The 27,513-nt window shown below is 38.6% G+C and overlaps 1 protein-coding gene across 2 annotated transcripts in view; it reads right to left on the minus strand.

The window, feature by feature from the left end:
* Positions 1 to 27,513, minus strand: part of LOC137319147 (zinc finger protein ZFP2-like) — a 174,113-nt gene that overhangs the window by 119,138 nt on the left and 27,462 nt on the right. For both annotated transcript variants that reach the window (XM_067981493.1, XM_067981492.1), the window contains exon 2: positions 2,693 to 2,762. Coding sequence is in view for 1 of the 2 variants with exons in the window: in XM_067981492.1 (XP_067837593.1) it covers positions 2,693 to 2,762 (70 nt within the window). In the remaining variant the exon portion in view is untranslated. The remainder of the gene's footprint in view (positions 1 to 2,692; positions 2,763 to 27,513) is intronic.

The raw sequence follows: 27,513 nt of genomic DNA on the forward strand, positions 1-27,513 counted from the left end.
CAAACCCAGTCTCTGCTACAACCTTACTTGTTGATGCTCTAATATTGGTAAACTCTATCGCTTCCTGAGACACTCTGCTTATCTTTACTCAAATCGCTACACTGCTCTGCTGCCTTGCCTTTTCCCATTAGATTTCTAACTTTCCCCTCACCCTCACCCTGATCCCTCCCCCCACTTTTTAATTTAAAGCATTTTCTACCACCCTAGTTATTCGATTGACCAGGACACTTGATCCAGCCCAGTTTAAGAGGAGCCTGTCCGAATGGAACAGCTCCCTCTCTCCCCAGTACTGGTGCCAGTGCCCCATGAATCGAAACCCCTGTCCCCTACATATGGCTCCAGTGAACCACACATTTAACTCTCTGATCTGTTTGTCCCTGACATCAGTAGTAGGGAAAATGCTAGAATCTATTATAAAGGATGTGATAACAGGACATTTAGAAAATAATAATAGGATTTGGCAGTGTCAACATGGATTTATGAAAGGGAAATCATGTTTGACAAACCTACTGGAGTTCTTTGAGGATGTAACCAGTAGAATAGATAAGGGAGATCCAGTGGATGTGGTGTATTTGGATTTTCAGGCTTGATAAGGTCCCACACAGCAGGTTGGTGAACAAAGTTAGAGCACATGGAATTGGGGGTAATATTCTGGCATGGATTGAGAATTGGTTAACAGACAGAAAAGAGGGTAGGAATAAATGGATCTTTTTCAGGTTGACAGGCAGTGACCAGTGGGGGACCGCAGGGATCAGTGCTCGGAACCCAGCCATTCACAATATTTCTCAATGATTTGGATGAGAGGACAAAATGTAATATTTCCAAGTTTGCTGATGACACAAAACTAGGTGGGAATGCGAGTTGTGAGGAGGATGCAAAGAGGCTTCAAGGGGATATAGACAGGCTTAGTGAGTGGACAAGAACATGGCAGATGGAATATAATGTAGAAAAATGTGAAATTATCCACTTTGGTAGGAAAAACAGAAATAGAGTATTTTTTAAATGGTGAGATTAGGAAATGTTGATGTTCAAAGAGACCCGGGTGTCCTTGTACACCAGTCACTGAAAACTAACATGCAGGTGCAGCAAGCAATTAGGAGGGCAAATGGTATGTTGGCCTTTGTTACAAGAGGATTTGAGTACAGGAGTACTCAATTATATACTGTAATTACATAGGGCCTTGGTGAGACTGCACCTGGAGTATTGCGTACAATTTTGGTCTCCTTACCTGAGAAAGGATATACTTGCCATCGAGGGAGTGCAATGAAGGTTCACCAGACTGATTCCTGGGAATGGTGGGATTGTCTTATGAGGAGAGATTGAGTAGACTAGGCCTGTATTCTCTTGAGTTTAGAAGAATGAGAGGTGATCTCATTGAAACATACAAAATTCTTACAGGGCTCGACAGGGTCGATGCAGGGAGGATGTTTCCCCTGGCTGGGGAATCTGGAACCAGGGGTCAGTCTCAAAATAAGGGGTCGGCCATTTAGGACTGAGATGAGGAGAAATTTCTTCACTCAGAGGGTGGTGAATCTTTGGAATTCTTTACCCCAGAGGGCTGTGGAGTCTCAGTCATTGAGTACATTCAAAACAGAGATCGATAGATTTCTAGATATTAAAGGCATCAAGGGATATGGGGATGGTGCAGGAAAATGGTGCTGAGGTAGAAGATCAGCCATTATCTAACTGAATGGCGGAGCAGGCTCGAGGGGCCGGATGGCCTACTCCTGCTCCTATTTCTTACGCTCTTATGTTCTATGCTAATTTGCACTCAGGTAGTAATCCAGATGTTATAATTTTTGAGGTTCTGCTTATTTCGATCCTAGCTCCTCAAATTGTCTCAGCAGAACCCCATTCTTAGTTCTACCTTTTTTCAAAAGGCATTTGATAAAGTACTGTATAATAGACCTGTTAGCAAAATTAAAGCCCATGAGATTAAAGGGACAGTGGCAGCGTGGATTGGCGACAGGACAGAAAGGAGAGAGTAGTGGCGAACAGTTGTTTTTCAGACTGGAGGGAAGTACACAGTGGTGTTCCCCAGGGGTCAGTATTAGGACCACTGCTTTTTTTGAGATATATTAATGACCTGGACTTGGGTATAGAGGGTATAATTTCAAAGTTTGCAGATGACACGAAACTCGGAAGTGTAATAAACAATGTGGAGGATAGTAACAGACTTCAGAAGGACAAAGACAGACTGGTGAAATGGGCAGACACATGGCGGATGAAATTTAACGCAGAGAAGTGTGAAGTGATACATTTTGGTAGCAAGAATGAGAGGCGGAAATATAAACTCAATGGTACAATTTTAAAGGGGGTGCAGGAACAGAGGGACCTGCAGGTGTATGTACACAAATCTTTGAAGGTGGCAGGACAAGTTGACAAGGCTGTTAAAAAAGCACATGGGATCCTGGGCTTTATTAATAGAGGCATAGAGTACAAAAGGCCCAAACCCAGTCTCGCCCCATTGCAACGGCACAAACTTGGCTCCTGGACCCGATGAACCTGGACCCTATGAATATGAGAACGCTGCCTGTTCTCCATCCTGCTTTTTTTAATCTGCTTTCTGTATCATTTGTCTTGTTGTATTAATAGTTGGGTGTTGATTTTTAGGATGAAGATTGTGTTAGTTTGCCCTTGTATTTGTATGTCTCGCCCAGTAGTTTACTGCTGGATGTGCAGGCTGTCTCACCTGGTTATGGGCGGGATCTGAAGGATCACCTCTCCTGTCTGTGGGACAACAGGTTCATTCACAGGAAGAGCTGTAAGGTGTTGGAGAAAACAAATGGAATTTAAAATCCTGAATCCCAACAGATAAACAACACCGATTGAGAGTGGTCGGTCAGCAAACACCCAACTTTGCATTCATTTGAAAGCGATTCCACGAGGAATGGGTATATGAACCATGGGCTCCTGTACAAGCAATGAACAGGTATATGAACAGTGGGCTCCAGTACAAGCAATGAACGGGTATATGAACAGTGGGCTCCTGTACAAGCAATGAACAGGTATATGAACAGTGGGCTCCTGTACAAGCAATGAACGGGTATATGAACAGTGGGCTCCTGTACAAGCAATGAACGGGTATATGAATCATGGGCTCCTGTACAAGTACTGCACGGGTATATGAACAGTGGGCTCCTGTACAAGCAATGAACGGGTACATGAACAGTGGGCTCCTGTACAAGCAATGAACGGGTATATGAATCATGGGCTCCTGTACAAGTACTGCACGGGTATATGAACAGTGGGCTCCTGTACAAGCACTGCACAGGTATATGAACCGTGGGCTCCTGTACAAGCAATGAACGGGTATATGACCCGTGGGCTCCTGTACAAGCACTGCACGGGTACATGAACCGTGGGCTCCTGTACAAGCACTGCACGGGTATATGAACCGTGGGCTCCTGTACAAGCAATGAACGGGTACATGAACCGTGGGCTCCTGTACAAGCACTGCACGGGTATATGAACCGTGGGCTCCTGTACAAGCACTGCACGGGTATATGAACCGTGGGCTCCTGTACAAGCAATGAACAGGTATATGAACCGTGAGCTCCTGTACAATCACTGCACGGGTACATGAACCGTGGGCTCCTGTACAAGCGCTGCACGGGTACATGAACCGTGGGCTCCTGTACAAGCACTGCACGGGTACATGAACCGTGGGCTCCTGTACAAGCACTGCACGGGTACATGAACCGTGGGCTCCTGTACAAGCACTGCACGGGTACATGAACCGTGGGCTCCTGTACAAGCACTGCACGGGTACATGAACCGTGGGCTCCTGTACAAGCAATGAACGGGTATATGAACCGTGGGCTCCTGTACAAGCAATGAACAGGTATATGAACCGTGGGCTCCTGTACAAGCAATGAACAGGTATATGAACCGTGGGCTCCTGTACAAGCACTGCACGGGTATATGAACCGTGGGCTCCTGTACAAGCACTGCACGGGTACATGAACCGTGGGCTCCTGTACAAGCACTGCACGGGTACATGAACCGTGGGCTCCTGTACAAGCACTGCACGGGTATATGAACCGTGAGCTCCTGTACAAGCACTGCACGGGTATATGAACCGTGAGCTCCTGTACAAGCACTGCACGGGTACATCAACCGTGGGCTCCTGTACAAGCACTGCACGGGTATATGAACCGTGGGCTCCTGTACAAGCACTGCACGGGTACATCAACCGTGGGCTCCTGTACAAGCACTGCACGGGTACATGAACCGTGGGCTCCTGTACAAGCACTGCACGGGTACATGAACCGTGGGCTCCTGTACAAGCACTGCACGGGTACATCAACCGTGGGCTCCTGTACAAGCACTGCACGGGTACATGAACCGTGGGCTCCTGTACAAGCATTGGGTCAGTTGCAGGACTTCACTCTTTCAATCCACAGGGTCCCTCGGTATTTACACTTCAGGTGTTTTTTGTGTGTCGTTTGGCAGCAAATCTCCAGCATTTGGGAGTCTGCGGGTGTCTCAACCACTGACTGGGGCTGGCTAATGTACTGGGCTGGGCACGAAGGCGGAGTCGAAACAGGGGCCCACAAGAATCATTATTTAAGAAGATAAACTCGGAAATTACACAAATCACTAAAAGAAGCGACGCAGGTTAATAAGGCCATAAAAAAGGCAAAGCACTGGGGTTCACTTCGAGAGGGATAGAACTGAAAAACAGAGAAGTTATGTTAAACTTGTACAGAACCTTGGTTGGACCGCACTTGTGGACACTTGGGCAGGTGCACAGTTCTGGTCTCCATATTATAAAAAGGATATAGAGGCAATGGAGAGGGTGTAAAACAAATTCAGAAGAATGATACCAGAACTGAGAGGATATCAGGAAAGGCTAAACAGGCTGGGGCTCTTTTTTCCAGAAAAGGAGGCTGAGGGGTGACCTGATAGGGTTTGATAGGGTCGACACTTGTGAGGGAGTCTAAAACTAGAGGTCATACATATAAGATCGTCACAAATAAATCCAATAGAGAATTCAGGAGAAACGTCTTTACCCAGAGAGTGGTGAGAATGTGGAACTCGCTGCCACAGGCAGTAGTTGAGGCGAATAACACAGATGCAATTAAGGGGCAGTTAAATAAACACGAGGGAGAAAGGAATAGAAGGATATGCTGATAGGGTGAGATGCAGTAGGGAGGGAGGAGGCTCGTGTGGAGCATAAACGCTGGCAGAGACCAGTTGGGCCAAATGGCCTGTTTCTGTGTAATTCGATACTGGCCTTAGTCTAACGTCAGTTGTGGGATAATTAGGGACAGAGACGAAGCACTTAGACAAATACGAACTGATCAGAAAGCCAGCATGGAATTGTAAAGGTTAAGATGTCTAACGAAGCGAGTTGAATGTTTTGAGGCGGTTACTATTGTGGTAGATAATGGAGAGTCTAGGGATATTATTTATATCAACTTCCAGAAGGCATCTGATAAGGTTCCACACAAGAGTATGTGAACAAAAAGTGAAAGCGCATGGAATTGGAGACAACCTACTGGCTTGGCTAGAGAATTAATAAGGAGGTGGGAGACAGTGAGTGGGGATAATGGGTCTGCACTCAAATTGGCAGGATGTGACTAGTGGTGTCCCCCAGGGATCTGAACTGGAGCCGCAGCTTTTCACTATATTTATAAATGACTTGGATGATGGAATAGAGAGCAGAAAGTTGCAAAGGGACACTGATTTATTAGTGAGATTGTAAAGGGACACTGATTAATTAGTGAGATTGTAAAGGGACATTGATTAATTAGTGAGATTGTAAAGGGACACTGATTAATTAGTGAGATTGTAAAGGGACATTGATTAATTAGTGAGATTATAAAGGGACATTGATTAATTAGTGAGATTGTGAAGGGACATTGATTAATTAGTGAGATTGTGATGGGACATTGATTAATTAGTGAGATTGCAAAGGGACATTGATTAATTAGTGAGATTGTGATGGGACATTGATTAATTAGTGAGATTGCAAAGGGACATTGATGAATTAGTGAGATTGTGATGGGACATTGATTAATTAGAGAGATTGTGAAGGGACATTGATTAATTAGTGAGATTGTGATGGGACATTGATTAATTAGTAAGATTGCAAAGGGACATTGATGAATTAGTGAGATTGTGATGGGACATTGATTAATTAGTGAGATTGTAAACGGACATTGATTAATTAGTGAGATTGTGAAGGGACATTGATTAATTAGTGAGATGGTGATGGGACATTGATTAATTCGTGAGATTGCAAAGGGACATTGATTAATTAGTGAGATTGTGATGGGAAATTGATTAATTAGTGAGATTGTAAAGGGACATTGATTAATTAGTGAGATTGTAAAGGGACATTGATTAATTAGTGAGATTGTAAACGGACATTGATTAATTAGTGAGATTGTGAAGGGACATTGATTAATTAGTGAGATTGTAAAGGGACATTGATTAATTAGTGAGATGGTGATGGGACATTGATTAATTAGTGAGATGGTGATGGGACATTGATTAATTAGTGAGATTGTGATGGGACATTGATTAATTAGTGAGATTGTAAAGGGACATTGATTAATTAGAGAGATTGTAAAGGGACATTGATTAATTAGAGAGATTGTGATGGGACATTGATTAATGAGAGAGATTGGAAACGGACGTTGATTAATGAGAAAGATTGTGAAGGGACATTGATTAATTAGAGAGATTGTAACTTAACATTGATTAATTCGTGAGATTGGAAAGGGGCATTGATTAATTAGTGAGATTGTGAAGGGACATTGATTAATTAGTGAGATTGTGAGGGGACATTGATTAATCAGTGAGATTGTAAAGGGACATTGATTAATTAGTGAGATTGCAAAGGGACATTGATTAATTAGTGAGATTGCAAAGGGACATTGATTAATTAGTGAGAGTGCAAAGGGACATTGATTAATTAGTGAGATTGTGATGGGACATTGATTAATTAGTGAGATTGTAAACGGACATTGATTAATTAGAAAGATTGGAAAGGGACATTGATTAATTAGTGAGATTGTGATGGGACATTGATTAATTAGTGAGATTGTAAAGGGACATTGATTAATTAGAGATTGTGATGGGACATTGATTAATTAGTGAGATGGTGATGGGACATTGATTAATTAGTGAGATTGCAAAGGGACATTGATTAATTAGTGAGATTGTAAAGGGACATTGATTAATTAGTGAGATTGTGATGGGACATTGATTAATTAGAGAGATTGTGATGGGACATTAATTAATTAGTGAGATTGCAAAGGGACATTGATTAATTAGTGAGATTGTAAAGGGACATTGATTAATTAGTGAGATTGTGATGGGACATTGATGAATTAGAGAGATTGTGATGGGACATTGATTAATTAGTGAGATTGTAATGGGACATTGATTAATTAGTGAGATTGTAAAGGGACATTGATTAATTAGAGAGATTGTGATGGGACATTAATTAATTCGTGAGATTGTGAAGGGACATTGATTAATTGGAGAGATTGTGATGGGACATTGATTAATTAGTGAGATTGTGATGGGACATTGATTAATTAGTGAGATTGTGATGGGACATTGATTAATTAGTGAGATTGTGATGGGACATTGATTAATTAGAGAGACTGTAAAGGGACATTGATTAATTAGTGAGATTGTGATGGGACATTGATTAATTAGAGAGATTGTGATGGGACATTGATTAATTAGAGAGATTGTGATGGGACATTGATTAATTACAGAGATTGTAAACGGACATTGATTAATTAGAGAGATTGTGATGGGACATTGATTAATTAGAGAGATTGTGATGGGACATTGATTAATTAGAGAGATTGTGATGGGACATTGATTCATTGGTGAGATTGTGATGGGACATTGATTAATTAGTGTGATTGTAAAGGGACATTGATTAATTAGTTAGATTGTAAAGGGACATTGATTAATTAGTGAGATTGTAAAGGGACATTGATTAATTAGTGAGATTGTAAAGGGACATTGATTAATTAGTGAGTGCAAAGGGACATTGATTAATTCGTGAGATTGCAAAGGCACATTGATTAATTAGAGAGATTGGAAAGGGACACTGATTAATTAGTGAGATTGTAAAGGGACATTGATTAATTAGAGAGATTGTAAAGGGACATTGATTAATTAGTGAGATTGTGAAGGGACATTGATTAATTAGAGAGATTGTGATGGGACATTGATTAATTTGTGAGATTGTGATGGGACATTGATTAATTAGTGAGATTGTAAAGGGACATTGATTAATTAGTGAGATTGTGATGGGACATTGATTAATTAGTGAGATTGCAAAGGGACATTGATTAATTAGTGAGATTGTGATGGGACATTGATTAATTAGAGAGATTGTGAAGGGACATTGATTAATTAGTGAGATTGTAAAGGGACATTGATTAATTAGTGAGATTGTGATGGGACATTGATTAATTAGAGAGATTGTGAAGGGACATTGATTAATTAGTGAGATTGTGATGGGACATTGATTAATTAGTGTGATTGTAAAGGGACATTGATTAATTAGTGAGATTGTGGTGGGACATTGATTAATTAGAGAGATTGTGATGGGACATTGATTAATTGGAGAGATTGTAAAGGGACATTGATTAATTAGTGAGATTGTGATGGGACATTGATTAATTAGTGAGATTGTGATGGGACATTGATTAATTAGTGAGATTGTAAAGGGACATTGATTAATTAGTGAGATTGTGATGGGACATTGATTAATTAGTGAGATTGTGAAGGGACATTGATTAATGAGTGAGATAGTGATGGGACATTGATTAATTGGAGAGATTGTGATGGGACATTGATTAATTAGAGAGATTGTGATGGGACATTGATTAATTAGTGAGATTGTAAAGGGACATTGATTAATTAGTGAGATTGTGATGGGACATTGATTAATTAGTGAGATTGTGAAGGGACATTCATTAATGAGTGAGATAGTGATGGGACATTGATTAATTGGAGAGATTGTGATGGGACATTGATTAATTAGAGAGATTGTGATGGGACATTGATTAATTAGTGAGATTGTGATGGGACATTGATTAATTAGTGAGATTGTAAAGGGACATTGATTAATTAGTGAGATTGTGATGGGACATTGATTAATTAGTGAGATTGTGATGGGACATTGATTAATTAGAGAGATTGTAAAGGGACATTGATTAATTAGTGAGATTGTGATGGGACATTGATTAATCAGTGAGATTGTAAAGGGACATTGATTAATTAGTGAGATTGTGATGGGACATTGATTAATTGGTGAGATTGTGATGAGACATTAATTAATTAGAGAGATTGTGATGAGACATTGATTAATTAGTGAGATTGTGAAGGGACATTGATTAATTAGTGAGATTGTGATGGGACATTGATTAATTAGTGAGAATGTGATGGGACATTGATTAATTAGTGAGATTGTGAAGGGACATTGATTAATTAGTGAGATTGTAAAGAGACATTGATTAATTAGTGAGATTGTGATGGGACATTGATTAATCACTGAGATTGTGATGGGACATTGATTAATTAGAGAGATTGCAATGGGACATTGATTAATTCGTGAGATTGTGATGGGACATTGATTAATTAGTGAAATTGTGATGGGACATTGATTATTTAGTGAGATTGTGATGGGACATTGATTATTTAGTGAGATTGTGAAGGGACATTGATTAATTAGTGAGATTGTGAAGGGACATTGATTATTTAGTGAGATTGTGAAGGGACATTGATTGATTAGTGAGATTGTAAAGGGACATTGATTAATTAGAGAGATTGTGAAGGGATATTGATTAATTAGTGAGATTGTAAAGGGACATTGATTAATTAGTGAGATTGTAAAGGGACATTGATTAATTAGTGAGATTGTGATGGGACATTGATTAATTAGAGAGATTGTAAACGGACATTGATTAATTAGAGAGATTGTGATGGGACATTGATTAATTAGTGAGATTGTGATGGGACATTGATTAATTAGAGAGATTGTGATGGGACATTGATTAATTAGAGAGATTGTGATGGGACATTGATTCATTAGAGAGATTGTAAAGGGACATTGATTAATTAGTGAGATTGTGATGGGACATTGATTAATTCGAGAGATTGTAAAGGGACATTGATTAATTAGTGTGATTGTAAAGGGACATTGATTAATTAGTGAGATTGTAAAGGGACATTGATTAATTAGTGAGATTGTAAAGGGACATTGATTAATTAGTGAGTGCAAAGGGACATTGATTAATTAGTGAGATTGCAAAGGCACATTGATTAATTAGAGAGATTGTAAAGGGACACTGATTAATTAGTGAGATTGTAAAGGGACATTGATTAATTAGTGAGATTGTGAAGGGACATTGATTAATTAGAGAGATTGTGATGGGACATTGATTAATTAGTGAGATTGTGATGGGACATTGATTAATTAGTGAGATTGTAAAGGGACATTGATTAATTAGTGAGATTGTGATGGGACATTGATTATTTAGTGAGATTGTAAAGGGACATTGATTAATTAGTGAGATTGTGATGGGACATTGATTAATTAGAGATTGTGAAGGGACATTGATCAATTAGTGAGATTGTGGTGGGACATTGATTAATTAGAGAGATTGTGATGGGACATTGATTAATTGGAGAGATTGTAAAGGGACATTGATTAATTAGTGAGATTGTGATGGGACATTGATTAATTAGTGAGATTGTGATGGGACATTGATTAATTAGTGAGATTGTAAAGGGACATTGATTAATTAGTGAGATTGTGATGGGACATTGATTAATTAGTGAGATTGTGATGGGACATTGATTAATTAGTGAGATTGTGATGGGACATTGATTAATTAGAGAGATTGTGATGAGACATTGATTAATTCGTGAGATTGTGATGGGACATTGATTCATGAGTGAGATAGTGATGGGACATTGATTAATTGGAGAGATTGTGATGGGACATTGATTAATTAGTGAGATTGTGATGGGACATTGATTAATTAGTGAGATTGTAAAGGGACATTGATTAATTAGTGAGATTGTGATGGGACATTGATTAATTGGTGAGATTGTGATGAGACATTAATTAATTAGAGAGATTGTGATGGGACATTGATTAATTAATGAGATTGTGATGGGACATTGATTAATTAGAGAGATTGTGAAGGGACATTGATTAATTAGTGAGATTGTGATGGGACATTGATTAATCACTGAGATTGTGATGGGACATTGATTAATTAGAGAGATTGCAAAGGGTCATTGATTAATTAGTGAGATTGTGAAGGGACATTGATTAATTAGTGAGATTGTGAAGGGACATTGATTAATTAGTGAGATTGTGATGGGACATTGATTAATTAGTGAGAATGTGATGGGACATTGATTAATTAGTGAGATTGTGAAGGGACATTGATTAATTAGTGAGATTGTAAAGAGACATTGATTAATTAGTGAGATTGTGATGGGACATTGATTAATCACTGAGATTGTGATGGGACATTGATTAATTAGAGAGATTGTAATGGGACATTGATTAATTAGTGAGATTGTGATGGGACATTGATTAATTAGTGAGATTGTGATGGGACATTGATTATTTAGTGAGATTGTGATGGGACATTGATTAATTAGTGAGATTGTGAAGGGACATTGATTAATTAGTGAGATTGTGAAGGGACATTGATTAATTAGAGAGATTGTGAAGCGATATTGATTAATTAGTGAGATTGGAAAGGGACATTGATTAATTAGTGAGATTGTGAAGGGACATTGATTAATTAGAGAGATTGTGATGGGACATTGACTAATTAGTGAGATTGTGATGGGACATTGATTAATTAGTGAGATTGTAAAGGGACATTGATTAATTAATGAGATTGTGATGGGACATTGATTAATTGGAGAGATTGTGAAGGGACATTGATTAATTAGTGAGATTGTGATGGGACATTGATTCATCACTGAGATTGTGAGGGGACATTGATTAATTAGAGAGATTGCAAAGGGTCATTGATTAATTAGTGAGATTGTGAAGGGACATTGATTAATTAGTGAGATTGTGAAGGGACATTGATTAATTAGTGAGATTGTGATGGGACATTGATTAATTAGTGAGAATGTGATGGGACATTGATTAATTAGTGAGATTGTGAAGGGACATTGATTAATTAGTGAGATTGTAAAGAGACATTGATTAATTAGTGAGATTGTGATGGGACATTGATTAATCACTGAGATTGTGATGGGACATTGATTAATTAGTGAGATTGTGATGGGACATTGATTATTTAGTGAGATTGTAAAGGGACATTGATTAATTCGTGAGATTGTGATGGGACATTGATTAATTCGAGAGATTGTAAAGGGACATTGATTAATTAGTGTGATTGTAAAGGGACATTGATTAATTAGTGAGATTGTAAAGGGACATTGATTAATTAGTGAGATTGTAAAGGGACATTGATTAATTAGTGAGTGCAAAGGGACATTGATTAATGAGTGAGATTGCAAAGGCACATTGATTAATTAGAGAGATTGTAAAGGGACACTGATTAATTAGTGAGATTGTGAAGGGACATTGATTAATTAGAGAGATTGTGATGGGACATTGATTAATTAGTGAGATTGTGATGGGACATTGATTAATTAGTGAGATTGTAAAGGGACATTGATTAATTAGTGAGATTGTGATGGGACATTGATTATTTAGTGAGATTGTAAAGGGACATTGATTAATTAGTGAGATTGTGATGGGACATTGATTGATTAGAGAGATTGTGAAGGGACATTGATTAATTAGTGAGATTGTGGTGGGACATTGATTAATTAGAGAGATTGTGATGGGACATTGATTAATTGGAGAGATTGTAAAGGGACATTGATTAATTAGTGAGATTGTGATGTGACATTGATTAATTAGTGAGATTGTGATGGGACATTGATTAATTAGTGAGATTGTAAAGGGACATTGATTAATTCGTGAGATTGTGATGGGACATTGATTAATTAGTGAGATTGTAAAGGGACATTGATTAATTAGAGAGATTGTGATGGGACATGAATTAATTAGTGAGATTGCAAAGGGACATTGATTAATTAGTGAGATTGTAAAGGGACATTGATTAATTAGTGAGATTGTGATGGGACATTGATTAATTAGTGAGATTGTGATGGGACATTGATTAATTAGAGAGATTGTGATGAGACATTGATTAATTCGTGAGATTGTAATGGGACATTGACTAATGAGTGAGATAGTGATGGGACATTGATTAATTGGAGAGATTGTGATGGGACATTGATTAATTAGTGAGATTGTGATGGGACATTGATTAATTAGTGAGATTGTAAAGGGACATTGATTAATTAGTGAGATTGTGATGGGACATTGATTAATTGGTGAGATTGTGATGAGACATTAATTAATTAGAGAGATTGTGATGGGACATTGATTAATTAATGAGATTGTGATGGGACATTGATTAATTAGAGAGATTGTGAAGGGACATTGATTAATTAGTGAGATTGTGATGGGACATTGATTAATCACTGAGATTGTGATGGGACATTGATTAATTAGAGAGATTGCAAAGGGTCATTGATTAATTAGTGAGATTGTGAAGGGACATTGATTAATTAGTGAGATTGTGAAGGGACATTGATTAATTAGTGAGATTGTGATGGGACATTGATTAATTAGTGAGAATGTGATGGGACATTGATTAATTAGTGAGATTGTGAAGGGACATTGATTAATTAGTGAGATTGTAAAGAGACATTGATTAATTAGTGAGATTGTGATGGGACATTGATTAATCACTGAGATTGTGATGGGACATTGATTAATTAGAGAGATTGTAATGGGACATTGATTAATTAGTGAGATTGTGATGGGACATTGATTAATTAGTGAGATTGTGATGGGATATTGATTATTTAGTGAGATTGTGATGGGACATTGATTAATTAGTGAGATTGTGATGGGACATTGATTATTTAGTGAGATTGTGAAGGGACATTGATTAATTAGTGAGATTGTGATGGGACATTGATTATTTAGTGAGATTGTGAAGGGACATTGATTGATTAGTGAGATTGTGAAGGGACATTGATTAATTAGAGAGATTGTGAAGCGATATTGATTAATTATTGAGATTGGAAAGGGACATTGATTAATTAGTGAGATTGTGAAGGGACATTGATTAATTAGAGAGATTGTGATGGGACATTGATTAATCACTGAGATTGTGATGGGACATTGATTAATTAGAGAGATTGCAAAGGGTCATTGATTAATTAGTGAGATTGTAAAGGGACATTGCTTAATTAGTGAGATTGTGATGGGACATTGATTAATTAGTGAGATTGTGAAGGGACATTGATTAATTAGTGAGATTGTGATGGGACATTGATTAATCACTGAGATTGTGATGGGACATTGATTAATGAGACATTGTAAAGGGACATTGATTAATTAGTGAGATTGTGATGGGACATTGATTAATTAGTGAGATTGTGATGGGACATTGATTATTTAGTGAGATTGTGATGGGACATTGATTATTTAGTGAGATTGTGATGGGACATTGATTAATTAGTGAGATTGTGATGGGACATTGATTAATCACTGAGATTGTGATGGGACATTGATTAATTAGTGAGATTGTGATGGGACATTGATTAATTAGTGAGATTGTAAAGGGACATTGATTAATTAGAGAGATTGTAAAGGGACATTGATTAATTAGTGAGATTGTGATGGGACATTGATTAATTAGTGAGATTGTGGTGGGACATTGATTAATTAGAGAGATTGTGATGGGACATGAATTAATTAGTGAGATTGCAAAGGGACATTGATTAATTAGTGAGATTGTAAAGGGACATTGATTAATTAGTGAGATTGTGATGGGACATTGATTAATTAGTGAGATTGTGATGGGACATTGATTAATTAGAGAGATTGTGATGGGACATTGATTAATTAGAGAGATTGTGATGAGACATTGATTAATTCGTGAGATTGTGAAGGGACATTGATTAATGAGTGAGATAGTGATGGGACATTGATTAATTGGAGAGATTGTGATGGGACATTGATTAATTAGAGAGATTGTAAAGGGACATTGAATAATTAGTGAGATTGTGATGGGACATTGATTAATTAGTGAGATTGTGATGGGACATTGATTAATTAGAGAGATTGTGATGGGACATTGATTAATTAGAGAGAATGTAAAGGGACATTGATTAATTAGAGAGATTGTGATGGGACATTGATTAATTAGAGAGATTGTAAACGGACATTGATAAATTAGAGAGATTGTGATGGGACATTGATTAATTGGTGAGATTGTGATGGGACATTGATTAATTAGAGAGATTGTGATGGGACATTGATTAATTAGTGAGATTGTGATGGGACATTGATTAATTGGTGAGATTGTGATGGGACATTGATTAATTAGAGAGATTGTGATGGGACATTGATTAATTAGAGAGATTGTGATGGGACATTGATTCATTGGTGAGATTGTGAAGGGACATTGATTAATTAGTGTGATTGTAAAGGGACATTGATTAATTCGTGAGATTGTAAAGGGACATTGATTAATTAGTGAGATTGTAAAGGGACATTGATTAATTAGTAAGATTGTAAAGGGACACTGATTAATTAGTGAGATTGTGAAGGGACATTGATTAATCACTGAGATTGTGATTGGACATTGATTAATTAGTGAGATTGTGATGGGACATTGATTCATCACTGAGATTGTGATGGGACATTGATTAATTTGTGAGATTGTTAAGGGACATTGATTAATTAGTGAGATTGTGATGGGACATTGATTAATTAGTGAGATTGTGAAGGGACATTGATTAATTAGTGAGATTGTGATGGGACATTGATTAATTAGATAGATTGTGATGGGACATTGATTAATTAGTGAGATTGTAAAGGGACATTGATCAATTAGTGAGATTGTGATGGGACATTGATTAATTAGTGAGATTGTGAAGGGACATTGATTAATTAGTGAGATTGTAAAGGGACATTGATTAATTAGAGAGATTGTAAAGGGACATTGATTAATTAGAGAGATTGTGATGGGACATTGATTAATTAGTGAGATTGTAAAGGGACATTCATTAATTAGTGAGATTGTGATGGGACATTGATTAATTAGTGAGATTGTGAAGGGACATTGATTAATTAGTGAGATTGTGATGGGACACTGATTAATTAGTGAGATTGTAAAGGGACATTGATTAATTAGTGAGATTGTGATGGGACATTGATTAATTAGAGAGATTGCAAAGGGTCATTGATTAATTAGTGAGATTGTGAAGGGACATTGATTAATTAGTGAGATTGTGAAGGGACATTGATTAATTAGTGAGATTGTGATGGGACATTGATTAATTAGTGAGAATGTGATGGGACATTGATTAATTAGTGAGATTGTGAAGGGACATTGATTAATTAGTGAGATTGTAAAGAGACATTGATTAATTAGTGAGATTGTGATGGGACATTGATTAATCACTGAGATTGTGATGGGACATTGATTAATTAGTGAGATTGTGATGGGACATTGATTATTTAGTGAGATTGTAAAGGGACATTGATTAATTCGTGAGATTGTGATGGGACATTGATTAATTCGAGAGATTGTAAAGGGACATTGATTAATTAGTGTGATTGTAAAGGGACATTGATTAATTAGTGAGATTGTAAAGGGACATTGATTAATTAGTGAGATTGTAAAGGGACATTGATTAATTAGTGAGTGCAAAGGGACATTGATTAATGAGTGAGATTGCAAAGGCACATTGATTAATTAGAGAGATTGTAAAGGGACACTGATTAATTAGTGAGATTGTGAAGGGACATTGATTAATTAGAGAGATTGTGATGGGACATTGATTAATTAGTGAGATTGTGATGGGACATTGATTAATTAGTGAGATTGTAAAGGGACATTGATTAATTAGTGAGATTGTGATGGGACATTGATTATTTAGTGAGATTGTAAAGGGACATTGATTAATTAGTGAGATTGTGATGGGACATTGATTGATTAGAGAGATTGTGAAGGGACATTGATTAATTAGTGAGATTGTGGTGGGACATTGATTAATTAGAGAGATTGTGATGGGACATTGATTAATTGGAGAGATTGTAAAGGGACATTGATTAATTAGTGAGATTGTGATGTGACATTGATTAATTAGTGAGATTGTGATGGGACATTGATTAATTAGTGAGATTGTAAAGGGACATTGATTAATTCGTGAGATTGTGATGGGACATTGATTAATTAGTGAGATTGTAAAGGGACATTGATTAATTAGAGAGATTGTGATGGGACATGAATTAATTAGTGAGATTGCAAAGGGACATTGATTAATTAGTGAGATTGTAAAGGGACATTGATTAATTAGTGAGATTGTGATGGGACATTGATTAATTAGTGAGATTGTGATGGGACATTGATTAATTAGAGAGATTGTGATGAGACATTGATTAATTCGTGAGATTGTAATGGGACATTGATTAATGAGTGAGATAGTGATGGGACATTGATTAATTGGAGAGATTGTGATGGGACATTGATTAATTAGTGAGATTGTGATGGGACATTGATTAATTAGTGAGATTGTAAAGGGACATTGATTAATTAGTGAGATTGTGATGGGACATTGATTAATTGGTGAGATTGTGATGAGACATTAATTAATTAGAGAGATTGTGATGGGACATTGATTAATTAATGAGATTGTGATGGGACATTGATTAATTAGAGAGATTGTGAAGGGACATTGATTAATTAGTGAGATTGTGATGGGACATTGATTAATCACTGAGATTGTGATGGGACATTGATTAATTAGAGAGATTGCAAAGGGTCATTGATTAATTAGTGAGATTGTGAAGGGACATTGATTAATTAGTGAGATTGTGAAGGGACATTGATTAATTAGTGAGATTGTGATGGGACATTGATTAATTAGTGAGAATGTGATGGGACATTGATTAATTAGTGAGATTGTGAAGGGACATTGATTAATTAGTGAGATTGTAAAGAGACATTGATTAATTAGTGAGATTGTGATGGGACATTGATTAATCACTGAGATTGTGATGGGACATTGATTAATTAGAGAGATTGTAATGGGACATTGATTAATTAGTGAGATTGTGATGGGACATTGATTAATTAGTGAGATTGTGATGGGATATTGATTATTTAGTGAGATTGTGATGGGACATTGATTAATTAGTGAGATTGTGATGGGACATTGATTATTTAGTGAGATTGTGAAGGGACATTGATTAATTAGTGAGATTGTGATGGGACATTGATTATTTAGTGAGATTGTGAAGGGACATTGATTGATTAGTGAGATTGTGAAGGGACATTGATTAATTAGAGAGATTGTGAAGCGATATTGATTAATTATTGAGATTGGAAAGGGACATTGATTAATTAGTGAGATTGTGAAGGGACATTGATTAATTAGAGAGATTGTGATGGGACATTGATTAATCACTGAGATTGTGATGGGACATTGATTAATTAGAGAGATTGCAAAGGGTCATTGATTAATTAGTGAGATTGTAAAGGGACATTGCTTAATTAGTGAGATTGTGATGGGACATTGATTAATTAGTGAGATTGTGAAGGGACATTGATTAATTAGTGAGATTGTGATGGGACATTGATTAATCACTGAGATTGTGATGGGACATTGATTAATGAGACATTGTAAAGGGACATTGATTAATTAGTGAGATTGTGATGGGACATTGATTAATTAGTGAGATTGTGATGGGACATTGATTATTTAGTGAGATTGTGATGGGACATTGATTATTTAGTGAGATTGTGATGGGACATTGATTAATTAGTGAGATTGTGATGGGACATTGATTAATCACTGAGATTGTGATGGGACATTGATTAATTAGTGAGATTGTGATGGGACATTGATTAATTAGTGAGATTGTAAAGGGACATTGATTAATTAGAGAGATTGTAAAGGGACATTGATTAATTAGTGAGATTGTGATGGGACATTGATTAATTAGTGAGATTGTGGTGGGACATTGATTAATTAGAGAGATTGTGATGGGACATGAATTAATTAGTGAGATTGCAAAGGGACATTGATTAATTAGTGAGATTGTAAAGGGACATTGATTAATTAGTGAGATTGTGATGGGACATTGATTAATTAGTGAGATTGTGATGGGACATTGATTAATTAGAGAGATTGTGATGGGACATTGATTAATTAGAGAGATTGTGATGAGACATTGATTAATTCGTGAGATTGTGAAGGGACATTGATTAATGAGTGAGATAGTGATGGGACATTGATTAATTGGAGAGATTGTGATGGGACATTGATTAATTAGAGAGATTGTAAAGGGACATTGAATAATTAGTGAGATTGTGATGGGACATTGATTAATTAGTGAGATTGTGATGGGACATTGATTAATTAGAGAGATTGTGATGGGACATTGATTAATTAGAGAGAATGTAAAGGGACATTGATTAATTAGAGAGATTGTGATGGGACATTGATTAATTAGAGAGATTGTAAACGGACATTGATAAATTAGAGAGATTGTGATGGGACATTGATTAATTGGTGAGATTGTGATGGGACATTGATTAATTAGAGAGATTGTGATGGGACATTGATTAATTAGTGAGATTGTGATGGGACATTGATTAATTGGTGAGATTGTGATGGGACATTGATTAATTAGAGAGATTGTGATGGGACATTGATTAATTAGAGAGATTGTGATGGGACATTGATTCATTGGTGAGATTGTGAAGGGACATTGATTAATTAGTGTGATTGTAAAGGGACATTGATTAATTCGTGAGATTGTAAAGGGACATTGATTAATTAGTGAGATTGTAAAGGGACATTGATTAATTAGTAAGATTGTAAAGGGACACTGATTAATTAGTGAGATTGTGAAGGGACATTGATTAATCACTGAGATTGTGATTGGACATTGATTAATTAGTGAGATTGTGATGGGACATTGATTCATCACTGAGATTGTGATGGGACATTGATTAATTTGTGAGATTGTTAAGGGACATTGATTAATTAGTGAGATTGTGATGGGACATTGATTAATTAGTGAGATTGTGAAGGGACATTGATTAATTAGTGAGATTGTGATGGGACATTGATTAATTAGATAGATTGTGATGGGACATTGATTAATTAGTGAGATTGTAAAGGGACATTGATTAATTAGTGAGATTGTGATGGGACATTGATTAATTAGTGAGATTGTGAAGGGACATTGATTAATTAGTGAGATTGTAAAGGGACATTGATTAATTAGAGAGATTGTAAAGGGACATTGATTAATTAGAGAGATTGTGATGGGACATTGATTAATTAGTGAGATTGTAAAGGGACATTCATTAATTAGTGAGATTGTGATGGGACATTGATTAATTAGTGAGATTGTGAAGGGACATTGATTAATTAGTGAGATTGTGATGGGACACTGATTAATTAGTGAGATTGTAAAGGGACATTGATTAATTAGTGAGATTGTGATGGGACATTGATTAATTAGTGAGATTGTGATGGGACATTGATTAATTAGTGAGATTGTGATGGGACATTGATTAATTAGTGAGATTGTGAAGGGACATTGATTAATTAGTGAGATTGTGATGGGACATTGATTAATCACTGAGATTGAGAGGAGCCGAGCCGAGCGGAGGGAGCGTCCGATAAAAGGCGGGATTTCAGAGCGCTGAGAGGAGCCGAGCCGAGCGGAGGGAGCGTCCGATAAAAGGCGGGATTTCAGAGCGCTGAGAGGAGCCGAGCCGAGCGGAGGGAGCGTCCGATAAAAGGCGGGATTTCAGAGCGCTGAGAACAGCTGAGAGGAGCCGAGCCGAGCGGAGGGAGCGTCCGATAAAAGGCGGGATTTCAGAGCGCTGAGAGGAGCCGAGCCGAGCGGAGGGAGCGTCCGATAAAAGGCGGGATTTCAGAGCGCTGAGAACAGCTGAGAGGAGCCGAGCCGAGCGGAGGGAGCGTCCGATAAAAGGCGGGATTTCAGAGCGCTGAGAACAGCTGAGAGGAGCCGAGCCGAGCGGAGGGAGCGTCCGATAAAAGACGGGATTTCAGAGCGCTGAGAGGAGCCGAGCCGAGCGGAGGGAGCGTCCGATAAAAGGCGGGATTTCAGAGCGCTGAGAGGAGCCGAGCGGAGCGGAGGGAGCGTCCGATAAAAGGCGGGATTTCAGAGCGCTGAGAACAGCTGAGAGGAGCCGAGCCGAGCGGAGGGAGCGTCCGATAAAAGGCGGGATTTCAGAGCGCTGAGAACAGCTGAGAGGAGCCGAGCGGAGCTGCGACCGAGTTCGAAGTGACGTCAGGAATCAGATCGGGACGCGACACAGGGGAGGCACCTGATTGGTGAGTAGGTTCAGGTGAGTATTTCTACTTATCGACAGTAACTGAAGTAAAAAGAAAGGGAAGGTCTGCAGGTCTTATAGGAAGTAGCGTTTATTTTTTAGTCAATCAAGGTCCCTCGTGTAGTTAACATTCTCTAAATTGAGAACAATTTAAAGGAGTAAACTCCTTAAAGTTAGTGGTAAGTAGTTTTTCTTTCCTTTTTTTTCCTCTTGACTTTGGAGTTGTTCTTAAGCTAATTTAAGGGTTAAGTCATGGCAGGAGATCCCAGGGCCGTGTCATGTTCCTCTTGTGGGATGTGGGAATTCAGGGCTCCTTCCTGTATCCCTGATTCCTTCACCTGCGGGAAGTGTGTCCAGCTGCAGCTATTGTTTGACCGCTTGACGGCTCTGGAGCTGCGGATGGACTCACTTTGGAGCATCCGCGATGCTGAGAAAGTCGTGGATAGCACGTTCAGTGAGTTGGTCACACCGCAGATAAAAATTACTGAGGGAGATAGTGAATGGGTGACCAACCGACAGAGGAAGAGTAGGAAGGCAGTGCAGGGGTCCCCTGCGGTCATCTCCCTCCAAAACAGGTATACCGTTTTGGATACTGTTGGGGGAGATGGCTCACCAGGGGAAGGTGGCAGTGGCCAGGTTCATGGCACCGTGGCTGGCTCTGCTGCACAGGAGGGCAGGAAAAAGAGTGGCAGAGCTATAGTGATAGGGGACTCGATTGTAAGGGGAATAGACAGGCGTTTCTGCGGACGCAACCGAGACTCCAGGATGGTATGTTGCCTCCCTGGTGCAAGGGTCAAGGATGTCTCGGAGCGGCTGCAGGACATTCTGGAGGGGGAGGGTGAACAGCCAGTTGTCGTGGTGCATATAGGCACCAATGATATAGGTAAAAAACAGGATGAGGTCCTACAAGCTGAATTTAGGGAGTTAGGAGTTAAACTAAAGAGTAGGACCTCAAAGGTAGTAATCTCAGGATTGCTACCAGTGCCACGGGTTAGTCAGAGTAGGAATGACAGGATAGCTAAGATGAATACGTGGCTTGAGAGATGGTGCAAGAGGGAGGGATTCAAATTCCTGGGCCATTGGAACCGGTTCTGGGGGAGGTGGGACCAGTACAAATTGGACGGTCTGCATCTGGGCAGGACTGGAACCAATGTCCTTGGGGGAGTGTTTGCCAGTGCTGTTGGGGAGGGTTTAAACTAATGTGGCAGGGGGATGGGAACCGATGCAGGAAGTCAGTGGGAAATAAAGTGGTGACAGAAACAAAAGGCAGTAAGGGAGAGTGCACAGAACATGACCGGACAGATGGTCTGAGAAAGCAGGGCAAAGACCAAGGGAAGTCTAGATTAAACTGCATTTATTTCAATGCAAGAAGTCTGATGGGCAAGGCAGATGAACTCAGGGCATGGATGGGTACATGGGACTGGGATGTTATAGCTATTACTGAAACATGGATTAGGGAGGGGCAGGACTGGCAGCTCAATGTTCCAGGGTACAGATGCTATAGGAAAGATAGAGCAGGAGGTAAGAGAGGAGGGGGAGTTGCGTTCTTGATTAGGGAGAACATCACGGCAGTAGTGAGAGGGGATATATCCGAGGGTTCGCCCACTGAGTCTATATGGGTAGAACTGAAAAATAAGAAGGGAGAGATCACTTTGATCGGATTGTACTACAGACCCCCAAATAGTCAACGGGAAATTGAGGAGCAAATATGTAAGGAGATTACAGACAGCTGCAAGAAAAATAGGGTGGTAATAGTAGGGGACTTTAACTTTCCCAACATTGACTGGGACAGCCATAGCATTAGGGGCTTGGATGGAGAGAAATTTGTTGAGTGTATTCAGGAGGAATTTCTCATTCAGTATGTGGATGGCCCGACTAGAGAGGGGGCAAAACTTGACCTCCTCTTGGGAAATAAGGAAGGGCAGGTGACAGAAGTGTTAGTGAGGGATCACTTTGGGACCAGTGATCATAATTCCATTAGTTTCAAGATAGCTATGGAGAAGGATAGGTCTGGCCCAAAAGTTAAAATTCTAAATTGGGGAAAGGCCAATTTTGATGGTATTAGACAGGAACTTTCAGAAGTTGATTGGGAGAGTCTGTTGGCAGGCAAAGGGACGTCTGGTAAGTGGGAGGCTTTCAAAAGTGTGTTAACCAGGGTTCAGGGTAAGCACATTCCTCATAAAGTGAAGGGCAAGGCTGGTAGAAGTAGGGAACCTTGGATGACTCGGGAGATTGAGGCACTAGTCAAAAAGAAGAAGGAGGCATATGACATGCATAGGCAGCTGGGATCAAGTGGATCCCTTGAAGAGTATAGAGATTGCCGGAGTAGAGTTAAGAGAGAAATCAGGAGGGCAAAAAGGGGATATGAGATTGCTTTGGCAGATCAGGCAAAGGTGAATCCAAAGAGCTTCTACAAATACATAAAGGGCAAAAGGGTAACTAGGGAGAGAGTAGGGCCTCTTAAGGATCAACAAGGTCATCTAAGTGCGGAACCACAAGAGATGGGTGAGATCCTGAATGAATATTTCACATCGGTATTTACGGTTGAGAAAGGCATGGATGTTAGGGAACTTGGGGAAATAAATAGTGATGTCTTGAGGAGTGTACATATTACAGAGAGGGAGGTGCTGGAAGTCTTAACGCGCATCAAGGTAGATAAATCTCCGGGACCTGATGAAATGTATCCCAGGACGTTATGGGAGGTTAGGGAGGAAATTGCGGGTCCCCTAGCAGAGATATTTGAATCATCCACCGCTACAGGTGAGGTGCCTGAAGATTGGAGGGTAGCAAATGTTGTGCCTTTGTTTAAGAAGGGCGGCAGGGAAAAGCCTGGGAACTACAGACCAGTGAGCCTGACATCTGTAGTGGGTAAGTTGTTAGAGGGTATTCTGAGGGACAGGATCTACAGGCATTTGGAGAGGCAGGGACTAATTAGGAACAGTCAGCATGGTTTTGTGAGAGGAAAATCATGTCTCACGAATTTGATTGAGTTTTTTGAAGGGGTAACCAAGAAGATAGATGAGGGCTGTGCAGTAGACGTGGTCTACATGGACTTCAGCAAAGCATTTGACAAGGTACCGCAAGGTAGGTTGTTACATAAGGTTAAATCTCATGGGATCCAAGGTGAGGGAGCCAATTGGATACAAAATTGGCTTGACGACAGAAGACAGAGGGTGGTTGTAGAGGGTTGTTTTTCAAACTGGATGCCTGTGTCCAGCGGTGTGCCTCAGGGATCGGTGCTGGGTCCGCTGTTATTTGTTATTTATATTAATGATTTGGATGAGAATTTAGGAGGCATGGTTAGTAAGTTTGCAGATGACACCAAGATTGGTGGCATTGTGGACAGTGAAGAAGGTTATCTAGGATTGCAACGGGATCTTGATAAATTGGGCCAGTGGGCCGATGAATGGCAGATGGAGTTTAATTTAGATAAATGTGAGGTGCTGCATTTTGGTAGATCGAATCGGGCCAGGACCTACTCCGTTAATGGTAGGGCGTTGGGGAGAGTTATAGAACAAAGAGATCTGGGAGGACAGATTCATAGCTCCTTGAAAGTGGAGTCACAGGTGGGTAGGGTGGTGAAGAAGGCATTCAGCATGCTTGGTTTCATTGGTCAGAACATTGAATGCAGGAGGTGGGATGTCTTGTTGAAGTTGTACAAGAAATTAGTAAGGCCACACTTGGAATACTGTGTACAGTTCTGGTCACCCTATTATAGAAAGGATATTATTAAACTAGAAAGAGTGCAGAAAAGATTTACGAGGATGCTACCGGGACTTGATGGTTTGACTTACAGGGAGAGGTTAGACAGACTGGGACTTTTTTCCCTGGAGAGTAGGAGGTTAAGGGGAGATCTTATAGAAGTCTATAAAATAATGAGGGGCATAGATAAGGTCGATAGTCAAAATCTTTTCCCAAAGGTAGGGGAGTCTATAACGAGGGGGCACAAATTTAAGGTGAGAGGGGAGAGATACAAAAGGGTCCAGAGGGGCAATTTTTTCACTCAAAGGGTGGTGAGTGTCTGGAACGAGCTGCCAGAGGCAGTAGTAGAGGCGGGTACAATTTTGTCTTTTAAAAAGTATTTGGACAGTTACATGGGTAAGATGGGTATAGAGGGATATGGGCCAAGTGCAGGCAATTGGGACTAGCTTAGTGGTATAAACTGGGCGACATGGACATGTTGGGCCGAAGGGCCTGTTTCCATGTTGTAACTTCTATGATTCTATGATTCTATGATTGTGATGGGACATTGATTAATTGGAGAGATTGTAAAGGGACATTGATTAATTAGTGAGATTGTGATGGGACATTGATTAATTAGTGAGATTGTTAAGGGACATTGATTAATTAGTGAGATTGTGATGGGACATTGATTAATTAGTGAGATTGTGATGGGACATTGATTAATTAGATAGATTGTGATGGGACATTGATTAATTAGTGAGATTGTAAAGGGACATTGATTAATTAGTGAGATTGTGATGGAACATTGATTAATTAGTGAGATTGTGAAGGGACATTGATTAATTAGTGAGATTGTGATGGGACATTGATTAATTAGTGAGATTGTGAAGGGACATTGATTAATCACTGAGATTGTGATGGGACATTGATTAATTAGTGAGATTGTGATGGGACATTGATTCATCACTGAGATTGTGATGGGACATTGATTAATTAGTGAGATTGTGATGGGACATTGATTAATTAGTGAGATTGTGAAGGGACATTGATTAATTAGTGAGATTGTGATGGGACATTGATTAATTAGAGGAATTGTGATGGGACATTGATTAATTAGTGAGATTGTAAAGGGACATTGATTAATTAGTGAGATTGTGATGGGACATTGATTAATTAGTGAGATTGTGAAGGGACATTGATTAATTAGTGAGATTGTGATGGGACATTGATTAATTAGTGAGATTGTGATGGGACATTGATTAATTAGAGAGATTGTGATGGGACATTGATTAATTAGAGGAATTGTGATGGGACATTGATTAATTAGTGAGATTGTAAAGGGACATTGATTAATTAGTGAGATTGTGATGGGACATTGATTAATTAGTGAGATTGTGAAGGGACATTGATTAATTGGAGAGATTGTGATGGGACATTGATTAATTAGTGAGATTGTGAAGGGACATTGATTAATTAGTGAGATTGTGATGGGACACTGATTAATTAGTGAGATTGTAAAGGGACATTGATTAATTAGTGAGATTGTGAAGGGACATTGATTAATTAGTCAGATTGTGAAGGGACATTGATTAATTAGTGAGATTGTGATGGGACATTGATTAATTAGTGAGATTGTGATGGGACATTGATTAATTAGTGAGATTGTGATGGGACATTGATTAATTAGAGAGATTGCAAAGGGTCATTGATTAATTAGAGAGATTGTGATGGGACATTGATTAATTAGTGAGATTGTGATGGGACATTGATTAATTAGAGAGATTGTGATGGGACATTGATTAATTAGTGAGATTGTTAAGGGACATTGATTAATTAGTGAGATTGTGATGGGACATTGATTAATTAGTGAGATTGTAAAGGGACATTGATTAATTAGTGAGATTGTGATGGGACATTGATTAAATAGTGAGATTGTGATGGGACATTGACTAAATAGTGAGATTGTGAAGGGACATTGATTAATTAGTGAGATTGTGATGGGACATTGATTAATAAGTGAGATTGTGATGGGACACTGATTAATTAGTGAGATTGTGAAGGGACATTGATTAATCACTGAGATTGTGATGGGACATTGATTAATTAGTGAGATTGTGATGGGACATTGATTCATCACTGAGATTGTGATGGGACATTGATTAATTAGTGAGATTGTTAAGGGACATTGATTAATCAGAGAGATTGTGATGGGACATTGATTAATTAGTGAGATTGTGAAGGGACATTGATTAATTAGTGAGATTGTGATGGGACATTGATTAATTAGATAGATTGTGATGGGACATTGATTAATTAGTGAGATTGTAAAGGGACA

This window comes from Heptranchias perlo, unplaced genomic scaffold (assembly GCF_035084215.1).
Source record: "Heptranchias perlo isolate sHepPer1 unplaced genomic scaffold, sHepPer1.hap1 HAP1_SCAFFOLD_74, whole genome shotgun sequence".
In the NCBI taxonomy this organism is placed as follows: Eukaryota; Metazoa; Chordata; class Chondrichthyes; order Hexanchiformes; family Hexanchidae; genus Heptranchias; species Heptranchias perlo.